General features: G+C 33.9%; 2 protein-coding genes and 1 non-coding gene across 3 annotated transcripts; all 3 read right to left on the bottom strand.

Annotated features, from left to right (window-relative positions):
- Positions 1–6,303: 6,303 nt before the first annotated feature.
- On the bottom strand, positions 6,304–8,499 carry LOC120263479 (dnaJ homolog subfamily C member 28-like). Its single transcript, XM_039271402.1, has 3 exons — positions 8,176–8,499; positions 6,637–6,967; positions 6,304–6,506 (listed from the first exon to the last, which is right to left on the bottom strand). Exons 1-3 carry the CDS (start codon positions 8,415–8,417, stop codon positions 6,423–6,425), a joined length of 657 nt encoding a protein of 218 aa, XP_039127336.1. The 5' UTR covers positions 8,418–8,499; the 3' UTR covers positions 6,304–6,422.
- Positions 8,500–8,931: 432 nt separating this feature from the next.
- On the bottom strand, positions 8,932–9,003 carry TRNAH-GUG. Its single transcript has one exon. It is a non-coding gene; the product is annotated as a tRNA-His (tRNA).
- Positions 9,004–9,056: 53 nt separating this feature from the next.
- Positions 9,057–10,978, bottom strand: LOC120263472 (probable xyloglucan endotransglucosylase/hydrolase protein 32). Its single transcript, XM_039271391.1, is given in 5 exon segments — positions 9,057–9,348; positions 9,350–9,533; positions 10,219–10,436; positions 10,528–10,596; positions 10,598–10,978. Coding segments are annotated over 5 exon segments (909 nt in total). The 5' UTR covers positions 10,853–10,978; the 3' UTR covers positions 9,057–9,165.
- Positions 10,979–13,178: the final 2,200 nt, after the last annotated feature.

Below are 13,178 nucleotides of genomic sequence, written 5' to 3'. Positions count from 1 at the left end.
TGACCGATGAAGTAAACATATATGATCAGGATACTGGGAGCCGCGGAAACCCAGAGATTGGTCCATACAAATCGGAACTTCCAAGTCTCCATGCAAAAACGCGTTTTTCACATCTAGTTGGCGTATCAGCCAATTCTGAACTGTCGCCACAGCTAAAACAAAACGCAAGCTTCCAGGTTTAAGAACTGGACTAAACGCCTCAACATAATCCTTGCCTTCTTCCTGATGAAACCCCTTGGCGACAAGACGGGCCTTCAAGCGTTCGATACTACCATCAGCCTTCAATTTGGTTCGATAAACCCATTTACATCTAATGACGTTGAGATGAGGTTCTCGAGGAACAAGTTCCCATGTATTATTAATAGCCAAAGCATGAAGTTCTTCTAACATGGCAGCATGCCAACCCTTATGTTTCATGGCTGATGAAATTGTTTTAGGTTCAGAAGGCACAACAAACACAGTGAGGGCTGCATACTTTGGGTTTGGCTTATGAACACCAACCTTTAACCGTGTAAGCATAGGATGACCCACTAGTGGTGCAGTAGCATTCGATAGAGATATAGGAACATGATTTGTAGAGGAATTTGAGGCGCAACCACCATCTAAGACTTGGCTTGCAATGTGAGGTGGAGGCACATCATCAAGCGTTGGACATGTAGAAGAGCATGGTTGAGAGGTTGCCACATCCATTGGAGGATCTATAGGAAGCATCTGTGAAAGAGGTGGGTGTTGTGTAGATTCTGAATTAAATGATGATGACTCTAAAGAAGCAGTAGGTGTATGAGAATCATTGTTAGAAGGTTTATAAGGAGCAGTGGCCCGTATGTGAACATTAGATAATTCGGAATCAGAAAACATGCAAGCCCAACGACGAAGATCCTCGGAGTAACCATTAAAGATGATGAAATGTTAGCACCAAATTTGGTAGATGCAAAAAGGGAAGACCTTCTCATCGAAGACAACATGGCGAGATATATAAACCTGGCCAGTCCGAATGTGTAGACAACGATAACTCTTGTGTTTGGTGCTATTGCCTAAAAACACACAAGGAAGAGACCTAGTGTCGAATTTATTGCGCATGTAGTGCCGCAAGTAAGGATAACAAAGCGAACCAAAAACCCGAAGAATTGAATAATATGGGTTCTTGTGATAAAGTAGAGCATATGGACTGACCATGGAATGAAGCCTTAAAGGAAGACGATTGTTCACATAGTTTACCGTAGTGAAGCATCAACCCAATAAGAGAGAGGAACTGATGCAGCAAACATAAAAGCCAACCCAAGTTCAACAACATGACGGTGTTTACGCTCGACAACGCCGTTTTGTTCAGGTGTGCCGACATAAGCAGATAAATGAAGAATGCCATGGTCTTGTAAGTATTTCTAAAAATAACCATCTGAGAATTCACCGCCTTCATCTGATTGGAAACATTTAATTCCTACATTGAACTGAGTAATCACCATTTGTTGAAAAACAAGAAAAGTTGAGCAAAAATCTGATTTCCGTTTCAATGGGTAAAGCCAACAGATTCGTGAGAAGTCATCCACAAATATGACAAAGTAGCAAAAACCTTGAATAGAAGAAATGGGAACAGGACCCCAAAGATCACAATGTATTTTGGAGAAAGGATGCTTTGCTCGTTCAACAACATTAACGAAAGGAAGTTTTGAGCTTTTGCTTATTTCACAAGATGTACATAGATTATTGGAAGAGGAATGAGTAACTGAAATAAGATTTTGTTGTTGAAGGAATTGAACCACTGTCTTATTTGAATGGGCAAGACGATTATGCCAGACATCAACATTGGCGCCCTTATGTCGAATTGAAAAGAATGCTGCAGACATGGTAGGAGACAGATTGTAGAGTCCTGCATCATTGCTTCCCTAAAGAAGCACTTGCCTAGTCTTCAAGTCTTTTACCAAGAAGCCATGTTTGTTAAACTCAATATAACAAGGAAAATCACAAGTGAGTTTAGACAAAGACAAAAGATTTTTATTCATTTCAGGAACAACTAACACATCCTATAATGATATAGGATGAGCAATAGTCCCAAGATTTGTTGTACCAACATGGGTAATTGGAAGAAGTTTGCCATTCCTAACCATCACTTTTGTGTGACTAGTATATGGAGAAACAGTACTGAGAGTACCTATATTAATGGCAATATGATTGCTTGCACCAGTATCCGGATGCCAATCAAGATCATGGGGGGATTCAGATAGTTGCATTGCGGCAAGACCTTGTGGCAAATCATTAGGCTGGTAACTATTATCAAATCAGCTCCAGCATCGCAACGCATTGTGGCCTCTCTTCTTAAAGATTTGACAAATCGAGACATGGTTTCGTGAATCGGAGAGATGTTGTGATTGATCAGTACATGAGAAAGATTACGATCTTGAAATTTCCTTGGGTTGTTGTCTGTACTGTGTTGCCTGTGAAAATCCACAACCACGAGAAGAAAAATTAGATCGACCTGCATGTCCAAGAGCTGATTTTTGAGACCTAAAAGAGGATTTTTGAGCAACAAATGTAGTAGTAGTATTAATGGTGTTAGAAGATGATTGCTTGGTGCACAGTTCATAGCTTTGCAATTGAGGAACTATCTCAGCATAAGACGGCAAAGGTGGACGAAGCATTGTCGTTTTGAATGGCTCATATGTGTCATCAAGACCTTCAAGAAGTCTAAACACTTTATTTGTGTATGTGACGGGCTTACCAATTGCATTGAGTTTATCACAAATGGATTTAAAATCTCGTAGATAAGTGGTAAGTGGACTACTTCCCTTTTGAATGTGTTGTAGTTGAGTGAGTAAATCGAATTCACGCATTACTGAATTTTGGGTGAAATAGTCGGTAAGTGTCTTCCAAGCTTCTGCAGCAGTCTTCAAGCCAACTGCATATCCAAGGACATCTTCTGAGAGGGTGCCGATGATCCTAGACTTCACGAGACGATCTGTTCTAACCCAAGCAATGTAATCAAGATTCAGGATTTGTAAGTTGTTTGGTCCATCCTTGTGTTGAGGTGGAACAACTTCTTCTCCAGTGAGGAAGCCAAGCAAATCCTGACTTTCAATCAGAGATGTTACTTGTGTCTCCCACAACAAATAGTTGTTGTCATTCAATTTGATTGTCACAAAGTTGGCTACATTGATAATGGAAGGGAAATGATATTTTGAGATAACTACAACAGCTTGCATGGTTAATGTTCCTTCTGCCATTTGATACGTAAGCAAAGATAGACAAAAAAACAAAAAAAACTAGGGAAAGGTATCCGTGCCATTGTGTGTCTCTGATACCATAAAGAAAACCAGAAATGATAAGCAGAAAATCAAATCTATATGCTCAATATGTGATTCACAATTCATTGAAAATAGAATCATACAATCATGGCCTTTTATAAGGACAAGCTAGGCACATCAGATACATATCATAACAATATTAACAATTTGATCATATTGTTACATGAGATCTATATTAACAATTTGAATACTTTAAAAATTGGGATGTGTAGAATCTTTTCTCTGATTTTGTAGAACTGAATGATTTGACACAATATACATACCAAGCTTTAATTAATAAATTTTTTTCTTTTAATTTTTTCAAAAAAGTACCTTCTTCACAATTCATCACATTCTACACTATTTATAAGCACAATTCATTACATTCTACACTATTTATAAACACAATTTGATCACACCAATAAAATACTGTAATCACGACAACACGGCCCATTAGATTTCAATCCAATGATTGATCTACAATTTTTTTATATTTGTTTTTAAAAAATGTCGTTGATAATCAACCATCATATATATATATATATAACTCTTATTTATAAAAATGGCAACAATTCTTTTTTTTAATCAAGATTTATAAAAATAAATAATTAATTAATTAACGTAGAAGTTTTATTTAAACTATTTTTTAAAAAAAAATTAAGAAAATTATCTACATGCACGACAATAAATAAAATTTTCTTTTAATATTTTGAAAATGTAAAGTTATTTTAAAATCTATAAAACTATTTTTTAAAAATTATAAAAAATAAAAATAAGAAGTTTGTAAATGAAGTTGAAATGATAGAATAAAAACCCTTGCTTTAGATAAACACCTTCACTTACATATTAGGAATGAAATGCAACATAAAAAGCGTCATATCCTAAAAAATGTAACATTACATGCAAATATGTATATATATCCCCTAAAAAATATGAAATTTCAGATAATTCCCTAAAAAAATCATGATTATTTGTATGCCTTTTACAAAAGCAAACCTGAATTTGCATACATACCCCTATGCCCCTATGATCAAAATAAAAATGAGCTAAATACATATATATATATATATATAAACATATTTGCCTTCGTCTTTAATCTCATTTTATTACCATTACAACAAAGTCTGGTTGTTTTCTTCCCATCCCCCTTTCTTCTTTTAATTCTTTGATTTCATTTACGCCAACATATCAATCACATATAACTGATTCAAATCAATTTCACAACATATTTACAGTTAAAGAAAAAAATAAAATATAAAATTTTCAAATGGATTAATCATACTCGGTTATACAAACAGGCTCAATTGGGGGCCAAACTTGATGAATAGATTACATAGATTAGTAAAGTGTGGAACATTGAAATATTCAGCAGTGACATGCCATAGAAAGAACCAACTGCAGTTAACAAGAAATTATTAAAAAAAAAAAAGGCCAATTTGAACAATAATGAGAATTTACTCCGAAAACTAGAGAAAAACAACAGCACTAGTAACATATTAAAAATTGATAACATAAATTATGTCACAAAGAACAATACAAACATTTATGTTGTACTTAGGTATTTATACTGTGTTATACTCCATATACTGTATCTATGTGTAGAGATGGCAAAAACCGAATCGACCCGTGGTTTCCGATCAGATCTACCCTGAACAAGAAGGCTTTGGATGGGACGGGGCGGGTATGATTTTTCCATACCCCACCCTGCCCCACTAATAATTTAATTTATTATAAATATAATATAGTGGAGGGGTAAATGAATTTTAAAAAAAAATTCAATAAATTTTTTAGGCCATCTCCAACCATGACCCCAAATTTGGATTTGGGGTCATGGTTGATTCCAATCCACCCCCTTTTTATTTTTATTATTATAACTAATAAAAATTATAAGTTATATAATACTTTAATTATAAGTAATATTTTAATATAATTATAAATTTTATGTGCAATTAATTATTTAATAATAAAAATTTTAATTAAATTAATTTATTATAAATTTATTAAATTAAAATAGTTAAAATATACTAAAAACAATGAAAGATAAATACACTACGAATTTATATTTTAAATAATATTTAATTTTATTTTTGTTGTCAAAATTGTAATCAACAATGTGTTTATTGATTATTTATCAAAATAATTAAAAAAAATTATAATTAAATTTCTAAATAAATTAAACCATAAATTTAAAAATATTTTAAATAATTTTTATTGGTTATATATTACATTGTAAATAATATTTAAATAAATCATTGTTGAAAATAATTAATTTGAAGTATTTTGTGGTTGAATAGTAATAATAATAAAAAATGAGATGTAAAAAAATAAAAAAAAATTTTTTTTGGGTAAAATTTGGGGATTTGTGGTTGGAGCATAATTTACTGTAATAGAACCAAATATAGAATTTGAGGTAAAAAAATTTGGGGATTGTGAATTGGAGATAGTCTTATAAACTTGCTTTTATAAGTATATGTTTTATAAAAAAAATCTATTTTTAAAAATGTTTTTAAGAATTTTAGTTACCTATTTGTAAATATGAGCGGAGCGGGGAGGGGCGCACGGAGTACGGTAGAATTCCCCGGTACGGTCATTCGGGAAGCCCCTCCGTGATCATGACAGTACTCGAGGAAGAAGCCCCTGATAACTCCGTGCCAGCAGTTGAGACGGAAAAGTTTGATTACCGCTCCGTGGCTCCCTTTTGTTTGTTAAAAGGATACGCACCTCCCATTCAGGTCGATTAGGAGGTGCGGAAATAGCTAGAACTAAATGCGGGGCTGGCGGGGATGGTAAAAGCGTGCCTCGCCCTACCCCATTGCCATCCGGTGCGAGGATGGTAGAGGCGTGACTCACCCCGCCTCACCCCCTTGTCATCCCTACTTATGTGCAAATCAAACGGACCCTAAGTATACAAAGGGACCGTGATAGGATGCTTACCTATGTTGGAATACAAATATATTAAGTTTGTTTCAATTAAGTTTAAAACCTCCTGTCTAATGTGTGGATGAAATCCTACCTATAGCACAAGTTAATAGCAAGTTAATAGCTTCCATAACAAATAATTTATCAATCCCATGGAAAGAATAAAAGGGGGAAGAAAGAAAAAACACATTCTCATGAATACAGGGGAAGAAGATCCGAACCAGTTCACTTCAATTTATCAATCTCTTTCTCCCACTTAAGTCCAAACATTTGGCGACCAAATGGGACAATAAGATTATAGCGAAGAACCTGCATATTGAGCAAATCACAGCTCATGACATTTACACTAGCAATGGATGGAATTTTAGGCCATTGAGTTGCACGTTAGAGAAGAAGAACAAGAAAATTAAATAAAAAAAAAAATCAAAGACCTTTTTACCTTATCGTTGATTTCCCGTATTTGAGACTTAAGAGACTCAGAATCTTCAAGCCATTTGGAATTATCATGATCTGACCTGCGAGTCCAAGCTTTCTTCATTGCTAACCTCCATTCTGCAATCTTGGATCGGATTTCTTTGTTCAGTTCAACCCACTCAGGAGCACACCCATTTCTAGAAAGTATTCTATACAAGGTGTCCTCCGCAGGATCTGCATGAGGGTTTGTACTCAAATCAAGAGGTTTTCCTTTTCCAGGCAAGTTCTCAAAGTGCCCTTCTTCCATCGAGTGCCATATTCTTTGCTCCACAACATTAACTATGTCAGTCTCAGACCTGCCTCAAACGCAGAAATTTGGTAATTGAAAGAGTTACTCTTCTAGACATCTCATCCAGAGTTGATAACAGAAAATAATTCACTTTTTCCGTCAAAAGTGAGTCCACTTTAAGAATCTTAATCTGAAGGCCCAATACAAAAATAATACCAGAATAAATGTAGTGAGTAAAGATACCACAAAAATATGAAGTATCTGAAGAGATTGTAATGAAATGTTCAACAGCTTGACCATCAAGCGTAGCTGATATATGGTGGATATCACAAAAATCCTATTTAGTATCAAGCAATTTAAGCCTTGTCTCGAGCAAATGTCTATGGTATTGTATAAACTATCCAGACAGCTTTACAATTTGACTACTTTGAGAAATTAACTTAGTTTAATAACAAATGTCTACATAATATACACAGAGATCATTGTTTACTATCGAGGTTGATGGGTTCATCACCTTCAACTATTTCCAACACTCAGGCCACAGCACTTCCCTTTTGGAACTAGTTTTTGTAACCCAAAGGCAGCATTTTGAACATTTGTAATTACATAGAACTTAGCTTTAGAATTTGTATTTAAGCAACTTCGAATTTCTAAAGTTTAGAAAATAATAAGAATTTAATCCACATACATATACAGACAAATTGGCTTGAAAACCTTATGTCTGATTACAGTGAGACATGCTAAGTTTAAGGAAGGAAGGAAGATCCTTTCCACCTTAGTTTAGAACAAGCAGCACAAAACATGGAAAATGAAAATTGATCATTTTTTTTGAGCAATTGCTGCACTTAAAGTATTAACTATAAGTATCAGATTCAAAACACTACATTTTGTTATGCCAATAAACAACATCATACAGAGTGAAAAACCAGCATAAAATAGAACATAATTATGGCTCAAACTAACAAAGTTTAAAGAATGAACTTTTTAGTTGAATAAGAGTAAAAACTCAACTGGAATCCTGCTTTGAGCTGAAGCATAGTTCATGATAGGATGTAATATTCAATGCATGGATTCACTCACTCACATGAACTATTTTCCCTAATTGATAACATTGGCTTAGGTTTACTGATAAGATTCCAATTTGACACCAATCAAAACCTATAAAACCTTTGATTTCACCAATTAATCTCAAAAAATACAAACGAAAGTTAAAGCATGATTAAGAAAACCCTAGAAATTAGAAATCCATTCAGAATTTGGAGAAATAGAGGGGACCTGATCGCATTCGCTCGGCCTCGGAGCTCGGGAGGAAGCTTCCGATCGTTGATAGCGTCGACGACGGAGGAGATACGGTTTGCAAGCTTCTTCTCCCGAGACCGCGAGGAGGATGGGGAGGAGGAAGATGTGGCGGTCGTGGGGTCGACGTCGGCCCCAGAGGGGGACCATATGGGGCGGATTCCAGCTCTGAGATGGGGAAAGAACCGCCGGATACGGTGGCCGGCGAGAGCTCCGGCCATCGATGGAGCCAAAGAGGAAGACGACGACAAAGCCACAAGAGAGAGGAACACCACTTTGTGCGGTGGTCAAAAGAGGTGGTTGTTAGGGACGGCGAATGAACGGTTTGGATTGTCTTGAGATCGAAATCATCGACAGACACGAATCTTAATGCATGAGAAAAGAGAAGGGATGAAATACATAATTGGTCCTTGAAAGACCCCCTGTGGCTGTGAATGAAGGACAAAAATATTTTCATTTTTTAAAGTAGATAAATATTATTATTATTATCATAAATTTCAAAGAATAAAATTAGACCAAAACCGGCACAATCCTTCATTTTCATGTGTTAACAAAATTTAAAATTAAATTAGATTTTACTTAAATTGAATGAAAAAAATAAAATTATAAAGTAAAATGGAAGCCACCATTGGTGACGAGTGACAACCAACCAAAAGAGAGCAAAGCACTAAGGGACTAATCGTGAATTTTAACTTAACAAATTAAACAACATTCAAAAAAAAATATATATATATATGTGGCTGCTGGGATTCGAGCCCAGGTCTCCACGGCCACAACGTGGAATTCTAACCACTAAACTACAGCCACATTCCAATCAAAACAAGCTAAATAATTAATCAATTTAATACATTCTCACACACATTCGAAAAACAACGTCCCTTCTCACATGCTTCGTTTAATAACCAATAACAAAATATATTAATATATTATGACATACAAATACTATTAAAAAAATAATAATAATAATAATCAAGGCCAATTGCACTCAGGAGTAAGGGAATGATCCCTCTTAAAATCCTTGCAATAGTCATACACCAAAAAATTCCTCTGAGCCCATCTCATGGCTATGCTCTGGCTCGGACCAAGACCACGGCCATAAACTGAAGACCGAACAGGACGGCAACGCAGAGAAGCATAGGCTGAACAACCCACGAATAATAAAGTTGGTATATCTCGCAATAAACGGCTCATAACGGTAATCTGCAGGATACCTCCCATCATCTGTTGCCCATGAAGACGCATCCCATATCGACCCATACACCCACATTGGTCTTATCGGAAATGTTGCAGCACTTTTCTTTTGGTATCTCCGTATCGGCACATCATCAACCAAAAATCTGAATTATATTGAAAAAGAACATAATAAATAAATTTAACTTTTTAAGATGTTACAATGGGAGAAATTGGTACTGTTTTTATTCCCACTCTGGTCCAGTTCTCATTGAATGGGAACCACTCGGTGCACGGTATGTAATGTACCTTGCCATTACTAACTCACAGTTCAAGTTCATTGCTCTTTGTCCACCATTTATTTCCACCCATACCTCTATGTCATTTTGTTTTTGTATTATTAATGAAACTAATACCTGGTCCTAAATGCCGACAAAAGTAATAAACTCATAACACAAGAAAAGACAATATTTACCATCATGTATTAATTCAATTAACATTCAAAATAACAGTAAACACAAATATTTATAACAGAAGAGTTAGATATATAAATTGTGACTTGTTCATATTTCTCACTATATATATTTATATTATACAAGGTTTAAATAATTGAATGAATATATCAAAAACAAAATTTAAAAACTCAAAATATTTGAACAGTAATAAAAAACCTTATCATATCATTCTTTTAGGAAAATACATATTTGGATAACATTCATTGGTTCTTTTTACTCATGTTTTTTTTCCCAAATTTAAGCACAAACATATATGAAAATCTTGAAGATTATTAGGAAATAATATAACAAGAATTAGGAAGAAAAAGAAAAAGAAAAGAAAAAAAAAAAAACTCACATGATTTCATCAGGATTCCAAATGATAGCATAATGGTGAAAAGCAGAAGTGGGATCAAACCACAAGTGAAACTTCATCTCTCTACCAATAACTCTGCCATCACCACTACCTCTCACATAAACATTAGTCTGCAAAGTGTATGGATTCCCTGGAGTTGTTCCCAAGAACTCAATATCCACTTCATCATGAAACCCAGGATGTGCTTGATTATTAGAAAGCTAAGTAATTATAAATACATCACCATCATTAAAATTTAAAATTAAAGTCTCTTTAAGTACTTGGTTGAAAAAATTTAATTTATAAACTCACATAGAAAGCAGTGATAACTCCAGCAGTGTAACCAGGTTGGAGCTTGATGGAAGCACCAAAGTAACCATTTCCTGAAAGGCCTAGTGGACTTGAAACCACTGCCAGAGTTTCTGTCAAGCCAGATGCTGACTTGGCCATGGTGAACATGTTGGTGTTGAGCTCCCCAAAGGTTTTGGAAGCCATAGTGGAATGCTAGAGGTTTGAAAATTTTGCTTGGATAGTAAGATGGAGATGGTTGAGCATTAATGGTTGAAAATGAAATGAAGATGAAGAAGAAGAAGAAGAAGAGGAGTAGAGTGGAAGGAAGAGTGTGAAGAAAAGCCATTGGTTTTTGGGTTAGAATGAGAGAGTAATGGTTATATAAATAGGTGAAGTTTGGTTAAGGAGTGAAGTGAGGATGAAGGGAGAAGGGAAAGATAGTGAACAGAGAAGGCATGAAAGATCAATCGGAGGGCAATGATTGGAGGGTGGTGACTTGTGTTTCTTCATCAAGTTTTTGTTTTTATTAAAAACTTTTTACTTTTTTTAATATATATATATATATATATTTGGTTTTGGGAAGAGGGCGAGTGAGCCCCTGAGAGGCAGGGGGACGTGCCATGGCCTCGAGTGGAGCAAGTGGGGGACAGGGACCCTCATGTTCAGCGTGGGCATTGAAAAACTACCCGCACTACGCCACTATTCATAACTCCCAAAAATGTACCATCAGCTGAGAATCGAACTCTCACCACTCGGTGAGAGCTCTATCAGCGACCCATGTACCAATAGATCCGAAGGTCATTGGCAATTAAGTTTTTGGAGATAACAGGATGGAATGGACATGATATTGGAGAGCTCATGCCTCTTGATTAGTGACTGGAAAATTAGTTTTTTTTGTATGCTTAGATATAATTTATAAATAATTTTATCATGTATGAGTTTGTGTGAATATATATATATATATATATATATATATATATATATATATGGGACAATTGCGGCACGCGTCAAAAATTAATCATGCAATGTGGTCGTTTCAGACTTTGGTAACATGTGTTGTTGTTGGCGGTATTTGTTGTCACATTTGCATGTAACTATTTAAACTTTCTAATATACGTGGTTTATCCACTTTGTCAAAGAAAAAAAAAAAATTAATCATGCACCCTAAAGATCCTTATCTAGTGACATGAATTTTTGGTTGTAAGCCCATGTCTACACTGGGAGACCGATCACCATCACATGTGTCATGGGAACTTGAACTCTAAAAATTTGAAGATTTCACACCGCACTTTTCACCATGGAGTTAGTACTAATAGATTATGAAATCTTTAGTTGTATTTTGACCCATTTTTATGATTAGTGAATAAAAATTAGTTTCGTATTTTTGTTAAAGAATAATATTAATATAAAGGTTTGAGTGCATTGTTGATCTGTATATGAATTTTGTTATATGATTTTAAAATATATTAAAGACATGAGTCTCTGTTTTTCCTAAAATTATATTAAGGGGCATTTAGATTCAATTTTTTTTCACCCCCAAAATGCTTAAAAACACATATAAAAACAGCTGGTCTTTTTTAAAAAGTATTTATTTGATAAAAATAGCCCATTTTGTGCTTTTTTTTAACAAAAAATTTAATAACACTCATAAAAAGGCTATCTATAAAGAATATAAAATAATTAACAATTTTTTTACTAAAAACATTGAACTTGATTAGATTTTTAATCAAAAATATGTGTACACATAGAGCACTCTCAACCGTTATATACGTTCACTCTTTGTAAGAAAAGAGAATCAAATTCACATCTCACTCCAAAAAAAAAAACAAATCAAAGTGTCGGTGAGCTAAGAGCTTTTTGATAATATTATTTTATGTAAATAAAACTAAACTTTATATTAAAATAAAGTTGAAAGTTATTAATGATGACTCTTATGACACTTTTTATTTTTATTGATAAAATCAAACTTATATTAAAATAAAGTTTAAAGCCATTAATGATTTATGAAATAAAGATTATTGTTTGCCTTGACCTCTTAAGCCACTTTTCATAGTTGGACTAATACCACTAGATTAGAAATTCTTTGATTGTAAATTAATTTATATTTTTATTAAAACTTAATATTAATATAAAGGTTTAAATACATTGCCGATTTATATATTTTTGTTATATGATTTTAAAATATCTTAAAGACATGGGATATGCTTTTTCCTTAAATTATATTAAGGAGCATTTAGATTCAAATTTTTTTCTCCCAAAAAAGCTTAAAAATATATAAAAACATCCTATTGATCTTTTTTAAAAAAAAATATTTATTTGAATAAAAATAGCCCATTTTGTGCTTTTTTTATGGCAAAAAATTTAATAATTCTCGTAAAAGTATTTCCAAAAAAAATAAATTATTATTCAAAAAAATAAATAAATAATTAATTAGCATCTTTTTTAAACCAAAGGACATTAGACTTAATTAGGCATGTCATCATGGATGTGGGCACGCACATAGCATACTCAACCGTCATGGGACTTCATCCTTTACGAGAGAAAGGAATTAAATTTGTGTTTCATTGAGCAAACGGGACCAAAGTACCGCTGAGCCTTGGGAGTGTTTTTTTTATTGATAAAATCCAACTTATTTTTTAAAAAAAATTTGAAAACTATTAATGATTCATAAA

The sequence above is a fragment of the Dioscorea cayenensis genome, chromosome 1, assembly GCF_009730915.1.
Source record: "Dioscorea cayenensis subsp. rotundata cultivar TDr96_F1 chromosome 1, TDr96_F1_v2_PseudoChromosome.rev07_lg8_w22 25.fasta, whole genome shotgun sequence".
Taxonomy (NCBI): domain Eukaryota; kingdom Viridiplantae; phylum Streptophyta; class Magnoliopsida; order Dioscoreales; family Dioscoreaceae; genus Dioscorea; species Dioscorea cayenensis.
This window is presented reverse-complemented; position numbering and strand designations above follow the sequence as displayed.

Bases quoted from the DNA above. Each gene is read 5' to 3' on its own strand.
- LOC120263479 (XM_039271402.1), bottom strand. From the start codon at position 8,417: ATGGCCGGAGCTCTCGCCGGCCACCGTATCCGGCGGTTCTTTCCCCAT. The intron at 6,968-8,175 runs GTCCCCTCTATT...CGTTTGAGGCAG, and splicing joins GGCCGAGCGAATGCGATCAG to GTCTGAGACTGACATAGTTA. The intron at 6,507-6,636 runs GTAAAAAGGTCT...CTCAATATGCAG, and splicing joins TACGGGAAATCAACGATAAG to GTTCTTCGCTATAATCTTAT.